Source organism: Typopeltis vanoorti, chromosome 24 (genome assembly GCF_054136105.1).
Source record: "Typopeltis vanoorti isolate ZY-2024b chromosome 24, IOZ_Tvanoo_1.0, whole genome shotgun sequence".
NCBI lineage: Eukaryota > Metazoa > Arthropoda > Arachnida > Uropygi > Thelyphonidae > Typopeltis > Typopeltis vanoorti.
In genome coordinates this window covers 50765993-50783894 of record NC_143572.1, presented here as the reverse complement: position 1 = coordinate 50783894, position 17902 = coordinate 50765993, and the positions used below count along the sequence as shown (strand labels likewise).

General features: G+C 33.9%; 1 protein-coding gene across 3 annotated transcripts in view; it reads right to left on the bottom strand.

Annotated features, from left to right (window-relative positions):
* Window positions 1-5633: 5633 nt before the first annotated feature.
* Window positions 5634-17902, bottom strand: part of LOC150093189 (transcriptional coactivator YAP1-like) — a 241776-nt gene continuing 229507 nt past the window's right edge. For all 3 annotated transcript variants that reach the window (XM_090413261.1, XM_090413263.1, XM_090413262.1), the window contains one exon: window positions 5634-7693. In XM_090413261.1, the coding sequence (XP_090269387.1) occupies window positions 7613-7693 (81 nt within the window). In that variant the 3' untranslated portion in view covers window positions 5634-7612. The remainder of the gene's footprint in view (window positions 7694-17902) is intronic.

Sequence of the window (17902 nt, the reverse complement as noted above, 5' to 3'; positions counted from 1 at the left end):
AGTTGGGCATAATATCTGCACAAGAATGAGATACTATGGAAAAATAGTAACAGTAGTTTTGAAACAGTATAATTTTAGATGGAAGTACAAGTTCTATTCTTGTATATTTAGTTAATGATAAAGGCCAGGGAATATGGAGGGTGGTGACAAAGAAAAATATAGGCAAATTAGTTTAGTGAGCAAGAGAAGGGTGATTTTAATTATGGTAATATGGATTGGAATGAAGCGATAGCATCAATAACGGTCCCAAAACAGACACACACCAGGACCAGTGGTGACAAAGAAAAATATAGGCAAATTAGTTTAGTGAGCAAGAGAAGGGCGATTTTAATTATGGTAATATGGATTGGAATGAAGCGATAGCATCAATAACGGTCCCAAAACAGACACACACCAGGACCAGTGGTGACAAAGAAAAATATAGGCAAATTAGTTTAGTGAGCAAGAGAAGGGCGATTTTAATTATGGTAATATGGATTGGAATGAAGCGATAGCATCAATAACGGTCCCAAAACAGACGCACACCAGGACCAGTGAATAAGGAGGATGAATTTCTTCAGCTCTTAAGGGTCAACTATCTTAGGAAATATGTGATGGAGGACACGTGGGTTGAAAGACTCAAGTTTGATCATATCATTAGAGGATGATTGGGCACTGGATAAAAAGATATTTAGCAGCAGCAATGTCTGAGTAAGATTAAGCATGCAATCTGAAAAAAGAAGGCTTTATTACTTTTCATTTTGTATTGGCTATAATCAGTTACATAAGGAGCACAAAGAGCAGGATGGGAAAGGTGACTTAACTGGTAAAAACAAAAGGCAATATGAGAGAAAATTAACTAATCAAGACAAGAAAATTCTTAAGTTCTTTTGATATAACTTGAAACAGGAGGGGGGAAGACGTTTCAAAGGAGTGGAAAGAGGTTAGAATGATTGTACTTCACAAAAGGGAGGAGATAAGACTGAGATTACGAATTATAGACTGATCTATGTGTATATATCAGGGATTATGATAAGGTTTTGGAAATGTTGGTCAGAACTAGGATTCAGAATTGAGTTGTAACAGCAGTATTTGCCATGATGGTTAGCATGGGTTTGTTAAGGGGGAGGTCATATTTTTGTAATTTACTTATATACTCTAATAAGGTAACAAATTCACTGGATAAGTGGCATGCATACATAATAGTATACTTGGATTTTTATATATATGCTATGGGCTGTGACTAAGAGGTCATTATTCATAATGCCTAACCATTATAAATAATGACTAAAATGGCCGTGCAGCCTGATAAATATTGATTAATTTATTAAATTGACGAGACATTATGAATAAAGCTACATTCCCTTTGGAAAATTTGATTTTCAAAAAAAAAAAAAAAAAAAAAAAAAAAAAAAAAAAAACTAACTTAACCTAAATTACAATCATCTCTCTTGTAATATTTTTATATTTCGCATTTAATTCTTTTTCCATGCAGTTTCTGCCACTATGGTCAATAGCAATATGTGCATAGTGCAATATCTGAAATATTTCTTCAGTGTGAACGTTCAAATTACCATATGCATATTACAAAATCCATATATGATGTTTATATGTTATTGGCCAAGTCACTTTTGATTTTTGACTCTCACTTTTTCTATCATTGTCTAATACTCTGATTTCGTAAAAATTTGAGTGACCTGGGAAAAGTTCGTGAAGGGAACTCCATGTCTTCCAATGAAAAGAAATCCAAAGCCAATGAAAAGAAATCCAAAGATTCTCTCCTCTCCCTACCACTTCTAATACTGCCAAAAAGGTATCATTATTATCACTTTGTCTGACCAGATGTATCAGTATTCATATTGACCCGTCAACGTGATGAAGTTATGGGTAATTTTTTTTTTACATTGAAAATGGGTTGTAAGTCAGCAGTTAGAATTGAAGGAAGTACAGGAAGATGGTTTAATGTTAAATCTGGTGTGAGACAAGGACATTATCCCCTCTGTTATTCATTATCTATATGGATCACATTATGAAGGAAAGTGGTATTAAACGTGATATCAAAATTGGAGATGTTAATGTCAGCTCTTTGCTTTATGCAGATGATGTTATACTTCTAAATAAATCCGCTACAAGTCTGCAGGATTCTCTGACTAAATTGAATAGCTGTTGTAATAGATATGGTATGAAGGTCAGCAATAAAAAGACAAAGACAATGAAAATAGGCAGAATCATTGAAAATGTCAACTGTGTTGTGAATGGAGAACCTGTGGAACAAGTAAAACATTTCAGCTATTTGGGCACGATTTTTGGTGAAGATGGTAAATTAAATATAGAAATAGACAACAGAATCAGCAAAACTGGTATGGTGGGAAGTCAATTGAATAAATTCATATGGAATAAGAGAGAAATTAGTTGGAACACTAAATTAGCAGTATACAAGACAGTGTTCAAACCAGTTTTAACTTATGGATCTGAGAGCTGGGTCAGAAGTAAAACACTTGACCAAAGACTAGAGACCACAGATATGAGAGTCCTGAGAAAGATTATAGGCGTGAACAGATGGCATCAATGGCAGTATCATATTAAAAACGAGGATATTAGGAAAGAACTGGGCATTGTCAGCATCCAGGAATGCGTTAGCAGAGCTAATCTCAGGTGGTATGGTCACTTAAACAGAATGGGCGAGGAAAGATTAGCAAAACAAGTGTTCTCTGCCAGGTTGGCAGCAAAACGACCCAGAGGAAGACCAAGATATAGGTGGATTGATACGGTACAAAGTGCTTTAGACGATAGAAATATAAGATCTGATAATGATGGAGTGTTGACAAGTAACAGGCTGATTTGGAGGAAAATTGTAGATAGGAAATTAATAATGATGTAATTTTTTTCATGTAGTACTATCATATCCTGTACACCCCTTGAGGGTACATGGCAGGAATTTGATGATGATGAAAATGGGTTACAGAGCAAAATTAAAAGAAGAATATAGTTAGCCTGGTATTCATTTGAGAAATTGAACTCCATGTTCAAAAATAACTTACGTGCCTGAAAAGTAAAGCATTCAACCAATGCATATCACCAGTACTCACCTATAGCTCAGAAACCTGAGCACTAACTAAACAAATACTGGTGACAAAAATAAGAATGGAGAGAATCATCCTAGGAATAACCTAGGATGGAATTATAGGAATCATCCTAATAGACAAAGAGGAATGAATGGATCAGGTCAAAGACAAAAGTCTTAGACACAATAGAAATTGTAAAAGCATCAAAATGGAAATGGGCAGGATACCTGGCTTGAGGAACAGACAATAGATGGACCAGAAAAGTAACAGAATGAAAACCAACTGGAAAAAGAAGACAAGGACACCCAAAAACAAAATGGGCAGGTGAAATAGAAAAACTGGCCAGAAAGAGATGGATGGTGGAAGCAGAAGACCAGGAAAATTGGAAGATAGTGGGGGAGGCCTTCATTCAGCAGTGTCTCGATAGATTGCCACACAACAAGCTGGTAAACTTTAAATTGGGGTGGATGGGATTGGAGAAGAGATGAGTGAATTGAATAGGGGTGATTAGCTCTCAGGTATCAGTAGGCTATATAAGGGGGAGGGTGGTATCCCAAAACAGGAAGATCACTAGTTGTGTGTCTGTCTAGGGACCATTATTGTTACCTTGTATATTAATTATATATTGGGATAGGCTTAACTGGAGATGTGCAGCTGTTTGCAGATAATGCAGAATTGGGAAGAATCATGAGTAAAACACATTGTAGCCTGAAAGAAGGATCTGAACTGACTGTGGGTAGGCATGTAAGTGGAGCTATCAGTTTAATGTTGCAAAGTGTAAGGTGCTGAAATTTGGTAGGCAAGGATGGGATGCAGAGTTTATAGTTAATGGGGAAATTTTGAGGGAGATGGTAGAGATAAGAGGTCTGAAAGTGATGGTGACATTACTAAAAGTATACAAACATTGCAATAGATTACGGCAATGATGAGGATCTTGACATGCAGAAGCAAAGAAAGAAGTTATGGTTCATTTGTATGAGGCCTTGATCAGGCTGCATATGGAATACTGTGCACAGATTTCGTTGCTTGGTTTTCAAGGAGATGAGGATATATTAGAGTGATTTCAGAGAAGTTCACTAAGTTAGAGTGAGGCCTTTGGAATGTGAGATATGATGACAGATTGAAGGAATGCAACTTGCAGAACCTTGTGAATAAAAGGAGAGGGGATATGATTGAGAGATATAAGTTCGTGAGAGGTTGTTACCAGATTAATATGGAGAAAATTTTACACAGAGTAGAGGGAGACAACAGTAGAACAAGAAGCCATCCCTGGAAGCAACGTAAGGGAATGAGGAACAGGTTCTTTGCATAGAAAGTGGTTGTTGAGTGGAATGCATTGCCGAGGCTATGGTGAGTGCAGACCTCATGTGATGAGCTTTTGACTGCGTGGAAGTGTGATTATAATAATTATATGTTTTGTATTCATTTATTTATTTTTTGCATAGTCTGGAAACCTACTCTAGCTACCAAACATGGAGCTTTTTCAGCCAATTCGGGCAGCACACCAAGCAATGAAGCTTGTCTCCCATCTAAAAACAATCATAAACATCCATGCCCATAGCAGGATTCAAACCCACAGCCTGTTGGTTAGAGAATGGATACACACACTTACTAACATCACTCACCTTAATGACCACTCCCAAGATATACTAATTGGTTTATTCTATTCTAGTTTCATTATTGTATAATAGAATTATACAGCTATCTCTAATCGAAAACTAGATAAAGTTTTTTCACGTGGTTATAAATTAATTAAACTTGCTAGGATATTATATTCTTGTTTGATGCTTTATCCAACTGTAAACAAAGTTTGCATGTGAAGTATCTTCATGATTAGGCTATTTGCATAGAGAGGTTAATGACTTCACATTAATAGTCTTAGTATCCCACATCCTTTCAGATGTATATAATGTTATGCATTATGGGAGGAAAGGCCACTACCCAGACCAGTTTTGACTTTATTGAGGTTTCATCAGTGGGAGCCAGACTTAGAAGAGATATCTCTATGTATATATATATATAGTAGTTCAGTAATGAAGATACTTCACATGCAAACTTTGTTTTCTTATTTCGATAAAGGATGAAACAAGAAGATAATTTCTTGGCAAGTTTAATTTTATCTTACTTTGCTTTCCTTTCACTTGTTATCAATCTTGCTTGTGTTGAGACTCAGGATATTCTACCAGCTCAGAGAACTGCTAATTCTCTGCACATTCCTTTAACATCTCATGCTGATATCCTATCCAATTACATTACTTAGTGGTATTGAAGTAATTTCAAGAACCTAACTCATCCACCTCTTTTTTTGTCTATAAACTATCTAGGTGGGGAGGGGGAGATAGTTTTCATCATAGCACAGTTGGTTTCAGAGAGTTTATAAGAGATGAAGTTCATCTTTGAAAAAAAAATTATGAAAGAGGGATTACTGCATCATTATAACAAAGAAAATCTTTTTCTGTCTTTTTAAAAATGGGTTGAGATATTCTTCTTTACAAGAGCAGGTCAGTTTCAGTTTCTTATATATTTTATTCCTTTACTTAAAAGAATAAAAAATATCTATAAAAAAGGAAAAAATTAATGCACAGCAACTCATTTTTATACTTCAAATTTATTTACACAATAACACAAACCCTGCACCACTAATATGACAGTTTCATGTGTAAACAGAAAGAATAATGGCACACATTATTTACAATGGTCTTCAAGCAGTTTTGCACAAAGTAAATTACATTTTCATGATTGCTGGTGTCACCTTAAAAAAAAAAAAAAATTAAATAATGGATGCAGTCTACATCCACTAAACAAACCTGAAACACACAAAAATATCACAATAGTTTTTTTGTTGGGTGAATGAGGTGGTGGAGATTCCTTCTCCCTATTCTGGTTTACTGATGTGCCTAATGAATCTTTGGCACAAGACTTTTTTTTTTTTTTTTTTTGTGGCTTAACTAGGAAAAAAAAAAAAAAAAAAACTTCACTGCTTATCATGTACAGATTATAACCACATTATAAAAATATCATTTTTATGAAGTTAGCGATGAGATTATATAACACTTCTGAGCACATTTGCTTTCCAAGGGCAAGTAAAAAAAATTTTTTAAAAAAGTACACAAAAAAAGGAAAGTCAACAACAAACACAGCTAAATTTGCATTATGTAAGGGATAAGACAGAAAAGTTCCTGAGTCATAATTTATATTTAAAAAAGACATATATTCATGTTAATAAAGGAGATATAATTTCAAACATAACAAATAGGTAAAAACATTTTCCTGGACAACACATATTTTTAGGTACACAGACAGATCATCAGTCATTTTACAGTTACGGATATAACTGACAGTTTATTGCAAAAATTCGAGTTCCTTTGATGGGTGTTTGATTATATGCAAAAGGAGAGGAAAGAATTGCATAAATCTTCACTTTCACAATGGGGCACAGTGCAACAATTGTAGTGCAGCAATCAGTTGCAGTAGAGTGAGGCACTTGCAGTGGTTATCAAAGATTTAATGATACAGAACTAGTCCATTAACAATTTGATTAAACATATAAAATTTCAATATGTAAGGCCTCTCTCAAAAATATACCCAAAACCTCATTCTATTATGAGGATGATCAACAGAAAATCAACAAGATATATAATCACAAAGACCATCACAGGCAGATACTTCTAGAACCATGCACTAAACTTAAATAGTTCAGTACAATATTTCGTTGTGACTATAGCAGAAGCAAGCAGTAATGGGTAATGACAAAAATTTGTAATTATCATTTACTTCTTTCAGAATGATATTAAATAGCTGAGAAAGGGGTAAAACTACAAAGATAAATTATTTGGCATGAATAGCCATGGAACAATATCAGAATTTTTACAGTTTCAACAGTTGCATGATTTTACCTCAATAGAAGCATAAGGCACTTAAAGAAGCAATATATTCTTTTGTAAAACTATGAATGGATATATTGTGGAAAGAACATGCTGTATTGCCAGCTGTTATTACCTAAACCATAACACCATTTTATAAAAGATAAAAACCCATTTTCCTATTCATATAAACAACAAATCATACAGATCTGTTAATGATCCTTAAAACAATTAATTAAAGCCCTGATCAAATGCTGGGTAACAATAAGTGCCATGTTTCTGTGGTGTATGTGTATTTATTTATTCATATATAACATATATATATCATGTAATATATATCAAAATAATAACAAGTAAGGCACATTTTACAACTGCCACGATGACAGGCAAGTCTGTAGATAGTAAATATATTGCTCTTTGATGTCTCGGCACAGACATGCACACATAGTCTCACTATCAACACATCCTATGGTCAAAGAGAACATGCAAATTACATGCTCTACTCTTAGTAATACTTAGTAGGTTTGCTTAGTATTCTAGCCACTCAAAGCTAACAATCCATTCTCCATCAAAGAACAGTATAAAAACAGGAGGTATAAGGAGAGACAGAACACCAAGCAGCACATAGCTCAAAAAATGAGTCTTCAGGCAATGCTTGTATTCTGATATATACCACACAGTTTTGCAGCTTTCTCTTATCCTCCTTTACAACCAAGTCAGGACATTCTCTTTGTTAGAATTCAGCAAGGCTTCTACATCAGACAGAATATCAGCATTTAGTTCCTCCTAAATGAAAAAAAAAAGTCCCTATTAAATTTTGTAATGGTAATTACAAGAATTGATTTTAAACTTTGATATTTTGACCTTCTGGATACATTTTTATTGGAGGACATACATTTACATTGAAAAGAATCATTCAGTAGCTACTCATCATAAATGTGGTTAGAGCTGAATGTCTGTAATAAGTAAAGTCTAGGCTGGTTTAAGTGTGGAACATCATGAGGGGAAAAAAAAAGTTAATCACCAACAGACACAGATAGCAATGTGGTATACTGGTAACAAAACAAGATGAAATAATTATTTCAACAATGCCATTCAAACTGGGTAAATAAGCTGCTGAAAACAAACGAAGGATTTGGTAAAAAAATGATTTTTTTAAATAAGCGAACATGTTTTGTAAGTTAGACTTGCATCATTGGGATGTCACATTCTGTGGCATAATGTGTGTCATATCCTAGCACTGCAGTTGTTAGATTTTTGATAAATGCAGACTAATCTTGGTTTTTGTTACACTGTGTGTGTATATAGAGCATTTCTAAGGCATCTTTAAATTTTCTTATAAAACAGTTATGAGTAATATATGACAGTTCTGCCTTCAGCCCCTATACTTAGTGGCCTATATTTGTTGTGGGAAGGCTAATCATGATTCATGCTTCCTTTTCTTCTCGATGTTTTTTTATGTGTTCAGACATGCAGATCTCTCCAGACCATCTAATCTGGTCTACAAGCAAATGCCACAAGAGCAATGAATTTTATATACTTCCAGTTTCTTTATGGGAGGAAGTGAAGGTTTTGGTAGATGCAAGAACCTAGGTTCTTACATTGAAAAAAACACAACTTTAACAACAAACTGGAAGTCTTACATGCTATTTCACAATTGTCCATTACAAAATGTAGGCATGATAAAAACATTATGGGACAGAGCCTACAAAATCTCCAGATCAGGATTAAAAATAAATTTAAAAAATTAAAAAATAATAATAATAATTAAAAAAAAAAAAAAAGAATGAAGACTTCATTACCTTAAGTACACTCTCCCTCAATGGGCATGAACAATAGACGATTAACAAAATTTTAGACATGCCTCCAACAGTTCCTTCTAATAAACAAGATTTCAAAAATGTTGTCACCTTACTTTACCTTACATCAAGAATGTTACAGAAAAAGTTCCAGTTGCTTCGTAATTACAACGTTAAAGTGGCTGCTGAAAGCACACCCCAACTCAACATCACCAGAGTTAAAGATCAGTACTATCAATATAAGAAGCCTGAATGGCAAAGAAATGGAGCTAGCTGAAGAATTAGATAAGTACCAGATCGATATAATAGGGGTGACTGAAACAAAAAAGACAAAAACTGGCGAGATCTTTCTGAGCAATAAATACAAAATGTTATATTCAGTAAATGACAATCAAGGAAAAGAAGGAGTAGCCATAGTATTCAACACAAAATACGAGGCTCATCTTCTTGAATGGCAGGCAGTCTCAAGTAGAGTGATGTTTATACCATAGGCATTTATAAACATCACTTTATTTATTATTTATACCATAGGCATAAATAAGTCTCATTGGACAATGAGACTTATTTATGCCTATGGTATATGAGAGTCCTGAGAAAGAGTAGAGGCGTGAACAGATGGCATCAATGGCAATATCATATTAAAAATGAGGATATTAGGAAAGAACTTGACATTGTCAGCATCCAGGAATGCATTAGCAGAGCTAATCTCAGGTGGTATGGTCACTTAAACAGAATGGGTGAGGAAAGATTAGCAAAACAAGTGTTCTCTGCCAGGTTGGCAGGAAAACGACCCAGAGGAAGACCAAGATATAGGTGGATTGATATGGTACAAAGTGCCTTAGACGATAGAAATATAAGATCTGATAATGTAGGGGTCTTGACACGTAACAGACTAATTTGGAGGAAAATTGTAGATAGGAAGTTAGTAATGATGTAAATTTTTCATGTAGTACTATCATATCCTGCACACCCCCTTGAGGGTACATGTCAGGCATTTGATGAAGTGGCTGTTTCCCAATGTATAAGATTTCTAGGTTCTTATATCCACTAAAACCTCCACATTCTCCTATCAAAAAAATCTGGAGTACATAAAATTTGTTACTCTTGTGGCATTTGCGCTGTAAGCCAGATCAGATGGTCTGGAGAGATCTGCATGTCTGAGCAAATAAATGATATTTAGAAGAAAAGGAAGCAAAGATCAGGATTAATCTTCTCACAACAAATAGAGACCACTAAGTATCTTGGAAAAAAACAGAAATGCCATATATCGATACCGATTGTTTTTTTTATAAGAGAATTTAAGAAGCCTTGGTTTCTTTAATAAATTTAGTTTAATCCTTTATCCAAGTGTATGCAAACAAAGTTTGCACCTGAAGTATCTTCAGGACTGAGGCAACTCTTAGTAAAGGTGGACCAAGCTCTCATCACTCCTTGTCTCAGTATCTCCCATAATGCAAAGCACATCTCCTTGCAGACAGGTATAATGCTATTCATTAAGGGAATGGCCACTACTCAGACCAGTTTTGACCATTATTCGGCCTCTCAATAAAGGTTGAAACTGGTCTTGATACTGGCCCTTCCCTTAACGCAGAGCATTATACATGTCTGCAAGGAGACGTGCTTTACATTATGGGAGATACTAAGACAAGTGATGAGATCTTGGTCCACCTTTACCACGAGTTGCCTCAGTTTTGAAGATACTTCAGGTGCAAACTTTTTTGCATACACTTGGATAAAGGATTAAACTAAATTTATTATAGTCTAACCAAGTGGAAAATAAACTTCCAACACCTTGGTTTCTTATTACACATGGTGTAATAAAAAAACCAAGATAAACGTGTATTACACTGTGTAGTCTGCTTTTATCAAAAATCTAAAAACTGTGAAGCTGGGATTTGACATGTTTTATGCCACAGATTGCAACAGCAACAACCAGTTTTGGTTGAATGCTTGAACATTAGTTAATTCAAGTTTTTGTCACTCTGTTTATACATACTAGACCGTTGAAGTTTGTGAAAAATCTGTCATGTGTAATTATTTTTTCTAGTTTTTTTTTTGTACCCCTGATGATGTAAATTTTTTGTGTTGTATTGTTTAATTTAATAAAATGTAATTTTTGTAAAGAAACATAGTCTCCATACTGGAAGTTAAAGAAACATTTGCTAAACCACAGAAATATTAGACATCATCAAAACGCTCTTTTTATCACCAAAACAGGAATGGATAATGCCTACTATATATGGCTGTAAACATATCCATATAAACAAGGATTAAAATTATGATCCGGCAGCAATAAACATCTATTTTAAAAGCTGTGATTTTAAATATTTGCAGAACTATTATAAAACTGGCTTTAATATGAGATCACAAAGCTATATTGAACTTATAGAGATTATGCAGATGACTCTAATGTTCTAAATTGCAACATTTCCATGAATGAAAAACAGAAACAATACTCCTCTTTTACCACACACACACAGTCTTATTTCCTTCCATTGAAATGATACGGGTATCTACTTTTCAAAGATGAACTGGAGCACAAATTCAACCATTGCAGCACAGGGTTACATTGATGTGAAGTAAACTGTTTTTTTTTTTAATAGAACTCAAATAAATAATAAATTTATGATAGCATTCTGTTACTTAAGACTTAAAAATTTCTCTATGTCGATAGGAAGTTAGTAATTATGTAAATCTTTCATGTATTGCTATCATAGTATTCTGTATACCCCCCCCCCTCCCTTGAAGGTACATATCAGAAATTTGATGATTATAAAAACAAAATGACAATTTTAATATATAATTAACAAATTTAAAGATATTTAACAAAATCAATAAGGTATTTATTATGTACAGAAGCAATGGTTTACGCATGATGAACTATCATAGAATTTCACACCAGACATTAATGATGGCAGCAAATGACTGAATGACAAACAGTTACAAAGAAACTGTTAGAATAGGTGCACATAACTGTTTTAATTACTTAGTTCTAATTTCTTTTATGCATGCTGCATTTTTGATGTGATATTATCAAAGATGTAGTGTGCATACCCATGCATTAATATAGGACATAGCATCTACATAGTGTTAAACTGTGAATGAAATTGTTTTCTATGTTTTTATTCTTCATTCACATTTAACATAATCTACCATATACTAAGCAAGACTTGTTTAAATATTATTTGTTAGTCCCTTGCTTAAGATTTATTATTCATGTATTATCCTTGAATTTTATCAGCTATTAATTAATTATATAATTTTAATGTATATTATACTATTGAAAGGACCCTGTGGTAAATAACATTTATCTTATTACTTTATTCCTTCAATAATATTATGAGGAATTCTATGTATTTAACTTTTATGTGCCTTATATAAACTGTAACATATATTTTATTATTATTATTTGTAAATGAAATGAAAGAGAAATTAAGTTACTATAATATTTTTATTTATTATTTTTCATTACTCAGTGTAAAGGTATAACCTTATGTAACGCTAATGCTTACGTTCTGTTTTGATCGTTGCTATGGAAATAGAAATAAAATAGAACGCGCGAGAGCGTAGGGCGTGAGCTTTGATAAAGGGGAGAAGAGAAATTAATGAGTTGGATGAGTGAACAAGTTTTAGGCGGGAAGAAGGAAGGATATAAGGAGAGGTAAAAGTAAACAAGGAGATGGAAGGGCAGGAAATTCAAGGGAGTAGCATTCAGAAGTGTACGAAGATGAAGAGAAACTTTATAGATAGCTGAGAGTAAAGTCAGCAGTGGCAGTAATAGAAATTTAGTGCCGTAATGAGATAACTAAAAGAGTGGAAGATTAATAGAAGATTCAGAATAAATCCACTAAGTTTTAGAATTACTACGTATTCCTATATCGCTTTAAAAAAAGATTGTACAAAACTCAATTTGTTATACAGTAGTAAACATGGAATAATTATTCTGTCCTATAGTAGGTCCATCAAGAATTGTGTACACGATAAATAATAATTCAGTTATCTCCTTGAAGAATTCTTTTAAATAGTGTTCCATCGGAGTAATAAGTGAATATAAGTTGAAAATGTGCTCATATTGTGTCTGACGTGCTGAGGATTAATCCCGATAAGCATTTACTGTGCCGTTTCACTGAATTTAGCCGAGGTTAGAAGTTGAAAATAATTCCCCTTGAAGCAATAACTGCCGCGATTAATAATGTTATAAGTGCTTGCTAAGTGTTAAATATAGAGCGTAACTGAGTGATACCAGCAAATTTATTTAGCAAGAAATTCTGTAGTAATGATCAGCGTGAACAATCTTTGTAATTGAGAGAACTGTGAATTTTGTATCTGAAGATTTGAAGTCTAATTTAATATGAATGTTTTGACCTGACGAACTAAGTTAATTGTATTGTCTTATTTTCGGAGTTAAATTTATGTATTTGCCATATAACCTTGTATTAAATGTTTTGTTTTGTTGATTTCAATATTGTGTGCGCCTGATTCTTTTTTCATTGCACCGTTCATATAAAGTTCGAACCTTACGGGAACCCTAAGTGAAAAAATATTAAATTCAGCCTGTATGAATAAGGAGACTGCTAAGTTAATTGAAAATTGATTCTACTATTTTATATAGACTAATCTAAATATAGGGTGGTGCAGTATAAATATAAATTTTCCTACAATTTGATTAGTAATCAATCAGCAATTAATTGATTTTATTAAGAACAACATTATAACGAGATGGCGAACCAAGAAGGACGTTCCAACAATAGTAATGGGGCACAGTCCTATCCTGTTGATAGTTACCTTCCATCAACGTATAGCTAATGGATAACAAGTGCAATAAAAACTTGAACATGAAACAATAATTTTCACTTCAAAACAAAAAAAGTACAATTCCAAAATACTCATGGATGATGTGTACCATTACACACTGCTCTCTACTATTTTCTCTAAGATCAACTGCTGTTCCATTTTTATACTGAAGATGCCTGTGAAACAGACAAAAATTTTACAAATAAATATCAAGTTTTCCATATGAGTTTTCAGTTTTTGCATTTTATTCTCAGTTTTTCTTCTTAGAAGTGTATAAGTCACACCTCAACTTCCAGCTAGTTTCCTCCAATTCAAAAGGCTTTCATTTTAGAAATTATGGACTTTACAACCATGTTATAAATAACTATTTTAATTTCCCGACGTTTTGATCTTCATATTAAGATCATCATCTGGAGTACATACAAGGATAAGCTGAGTTACGTTAAAGAAACGATGACTTGATCACAGGTTATTCTACTGGCATGACCTCTAGTGGAAAAAAAAACTTACAACTTAATTATTTAGAAACTACATCAAAGCTAAATTCTATTTAACATAACATGAAAAAACATTATTTTATATATAGATAGTCTTCTTTCGGTAACAATGATGTCCTATTTTTATCATTACAATTATTATTTTTGATTTAGGATTCTGGATTATCTACAGTCCTGTTTATAGTTAACTCTTGGAGAGAAAGGTTACTTGGGAAGAATATGTGCCTTCCATATGCTTGGGATTTTTAGACCTTCATTATTGTTCAGATTGGGGTGGTTGAAAAGAATCTCACAGGCTTCCTTAAATTATGTTCATACCATGTTTTGGTGTGATGTAAACAACTGGTGCTTTTCCAGTCAATTCTATATAGTGTGTTCAGAGCATGATCAGAAAGGCCAACTTCACCATAGTTATTATATTTAATGTGTCGTTTATTTTCCTTTTGTCTGATAGGAATTGTGCGCCCTGTTTCCCCTATATATGGTATATTACAGGTGCAATAAATATGGTATACTCTGGGGTGGGTCAGCAGAAGGAATGGGTCTTTGGATGAGTTGGGTAAGCTTTTTAATTTTGTAGGAGGTTTAAAGGTGGCTTTGAGGTTGTATTTTTGTAGTATTCTGTTTATTTTATCTGATGTCCCTTTAAATGTAAGGAATGGTTATAGTTTTATTGTAGTCTGATTTATCTTTGTTTTATTGACGTCTTGTAGAGAATTTTGTTAATAGTGTTTTGGCTGTAGCCCATTTTTTATAGAAAAGTATTGCTGATAACTTTAAATTCATCTTTCAGCGCATGTTCATTGGAGCAGATCTTTTTTTCCCACTAGAGGTCATGCCAGTAGAATAACCCGTGATCAAATCATTGTTTCTTTAGCTTATTGTGTGTAATGTAACTAAGCTTGTCCTTGTATATACTCCAGATGATGATCTTAATATGAAGATCGAAACGTTGGAAAATTAAAATAGTTATTTATAACACGGTTGTAAAGTCCATAATTTCTAAAATGAATGCTGATTACCATGCAACACTAAAAGAAAGGCTTACTGAAAATCACTCAGTGTGAAAGTATAGGCAAAGATTTGGCTGCTGGAGACAAACTTGAACTTCAGCACACATTCATATTATAGTGGCTATTGTTGTTGATGGTGGTGTTTCAGTTATGGTCAGAACAACTAAGACTACGATGCAAGTGTATTATATCTGTTAATTGTGTGTACTTTTATGGTTGGTTTCAATGCTGCTACTGAAGCTTGGCTGGCATCAAATATGCTTTTTGGTGTTGGAAAAACTTGGGTTCAAATTCTGTATAGAATGCAAAGAATGCATTTATAGGGGCTTCTGAAGGTGAGTTAGTCAGGTCTCATACAGAGGTGGCAGGATTTCTTCAGGAAACTTGGAGGTATTAAGAGATAAAATGTGTATGTTTCCTCTAGGATACATACACAACATACTGGCCTCACACCTTAGATGATTTATAGATTCCAAATAACAAAAAGTATCTGATTGACCATGTTTGGCAGGATGAAAAACTTGATTGTCCAAGAGGAAAAACCTTGCCACCTCCATATGAGACTGACTAACTCACTTTCAGTTGAGGTGGTGGCATGAATGTTAGTTCCATTACCGCGATACTTTCAATGTTTAGCAGTAATCAGGATCATCATGCCAAACGAATGCATGATGATTAATCTTTTGGAATTATTGACTGATGTAGCTGTTTCAAAATTCAAAATTAGAAATTTAATTGTGTGATGATGATGATTCACCAGTGCAATTCTTTTTGGTTAAAATATTTCTCCCACCAACATTTAAATGAATGTTCAGCATATGAGAAAACGTGCAAAGAATTCAAATTCATTAGTAGTTGAATAATTAGAACAAAAAATGCAAAAGTGAGAAGCCAAGCATTTTCACAACAGATATGAACACAGCACAAATTTAAGAACTGGATTTAGACAACCAATGATGCCAAGTGAGCCTGACGTTCACACTATGATAAAACAATAAATGCTGATATGTACTGTGATATGTTAGAAAGACTGTGAGAGGCTATTGAGAGAAAAAAAACCTGGATTGTTATCCAAGCTTCTAAGAGACAATGACAAAGTATAAGTCAAATGCAGGATCTACTACAGTAATTTTACTTTCATTCACACTCCAGCTTCAAACCTTCTGGACCAACTCTTCATCCACCTCTGTCCTCCAGAACACTCTTCCTCACACTGTTTCCACAAGGATTACAACTTCCAGCTAGTCATAATGCACATTAATGGAATTGATCTTTTTCTTGAACACACATATAACAAAGATATGCTCTATAAATTTTATAATCTGTGTGTGTGTGTGTGTGTGTGTGTGTGTGTGTGTGTGTGTGTGTGTGTGTGTGTGTGTGTGCGCGCGCGCGCACACGTGTGAAAGGAATAATTATTTAGAAAATATTTTTGAACATTATAGATATTATTTCTGGAAAATTTTCCATGTTACTCCTCTAAACGAATATTAATATTTATGGAGATTTAGCCTATTTTTCTTTAGGAGTACCCATTTTATGATGTAGTTGGCTTACTTCTAAAGAAAAATAGGCTAAATAGCGATATTATTAATATTAATAATCAAAATAAATCCAAACACTGCACTCAGCTGCAGTGTAAGCTGAATGCAAAGCTGGATTTCTTCTCTTGGGTCACTTACGATGTACCAAATTCTTTTCTTGAGAGCCTTGCCACACTTATTAGAGGACCAAGACATGAATAGTTATTATTATTAGTATCTGAGACCTCCAGGGAGTCAAGGACTCATTAAGGGAGGCTGTAAATTACCTAACCCAGCTATCATACCTTCCCTTAAATTCATTTACACTAGATGCACTCACTACCCCTAAGGGCAAATGATTCAACTCACTCACTTTTTGAACATCTTTCCTATAATTCAAAGGCATTGGTAAAGAAGTACCTCGGTGGATGATAGTTGCAACACAAAAACACACTTATGATTGTAAGTAACTATATAACCAAGATATTATCGTTTATCATTATGGACTTTAGTCTCTTGGCTATGCAGCTATTCAAAACTGGGATAAATTACATGTTTTAACAAGCTATGTCAAAAAGTAATTTAAACTACATATGATAAAACTATTTTTTGTATTTGATAACTTGCATATAACATTCTTCAACACGGAGAACCACAGTCTTTGATCTGTCACATAACACAAATATTATAACAGCTGTTATACTGTATGCTACATAATTAGAATTTGCCTGAGAAATGTGTTTCTCAGACAAACTGTATTTTACAGTCTTAGATTCAAGAACCACAATAATTATCCCATACTAAATTATTAGCAGCTTCTTGAATGACAGGCAATTTTCAAAATAGGAAATTAAGTCACATAAGTCATAATTAAAACAGATTTGAATTTGTTGATGATTTTTTGTAGCTGCTACAAGAAATCAAAATAAATCCAAACACTGCACTCAGCTGCAGTGTAGGCCGAGTGCAAAGCTGGATTTCTTCTCTTGGGTCACATTATTACCTGAGACCTCCAGGGAGTCAAGGACATCAAGGGAGGCTGTAAATTACCCAACCCAGCTATCATACCTTCCCTTAAATTCATTTACACTAGATGCACTCACTACCCCTAAGGACAAATTATTCCACTGCTCTTTGGGAGAAAAACCTAGCTCTTACCCCTTTCTTGACTGAGAACAACCTTAATTTCCATGGATGCCCCCCCATGTTCTCTCCCCAACTTCCATATAACGAAAAATTTCATCATTGGAAATGCTATAACATCCATTCAAAAGTATATAGACTATCATATCTCACCCCTCTTTCTACTGTTACTGTTTTCTACTTTCCAGAGTCTGCAATCCACACACTCTCATCTGTCCTCATAATC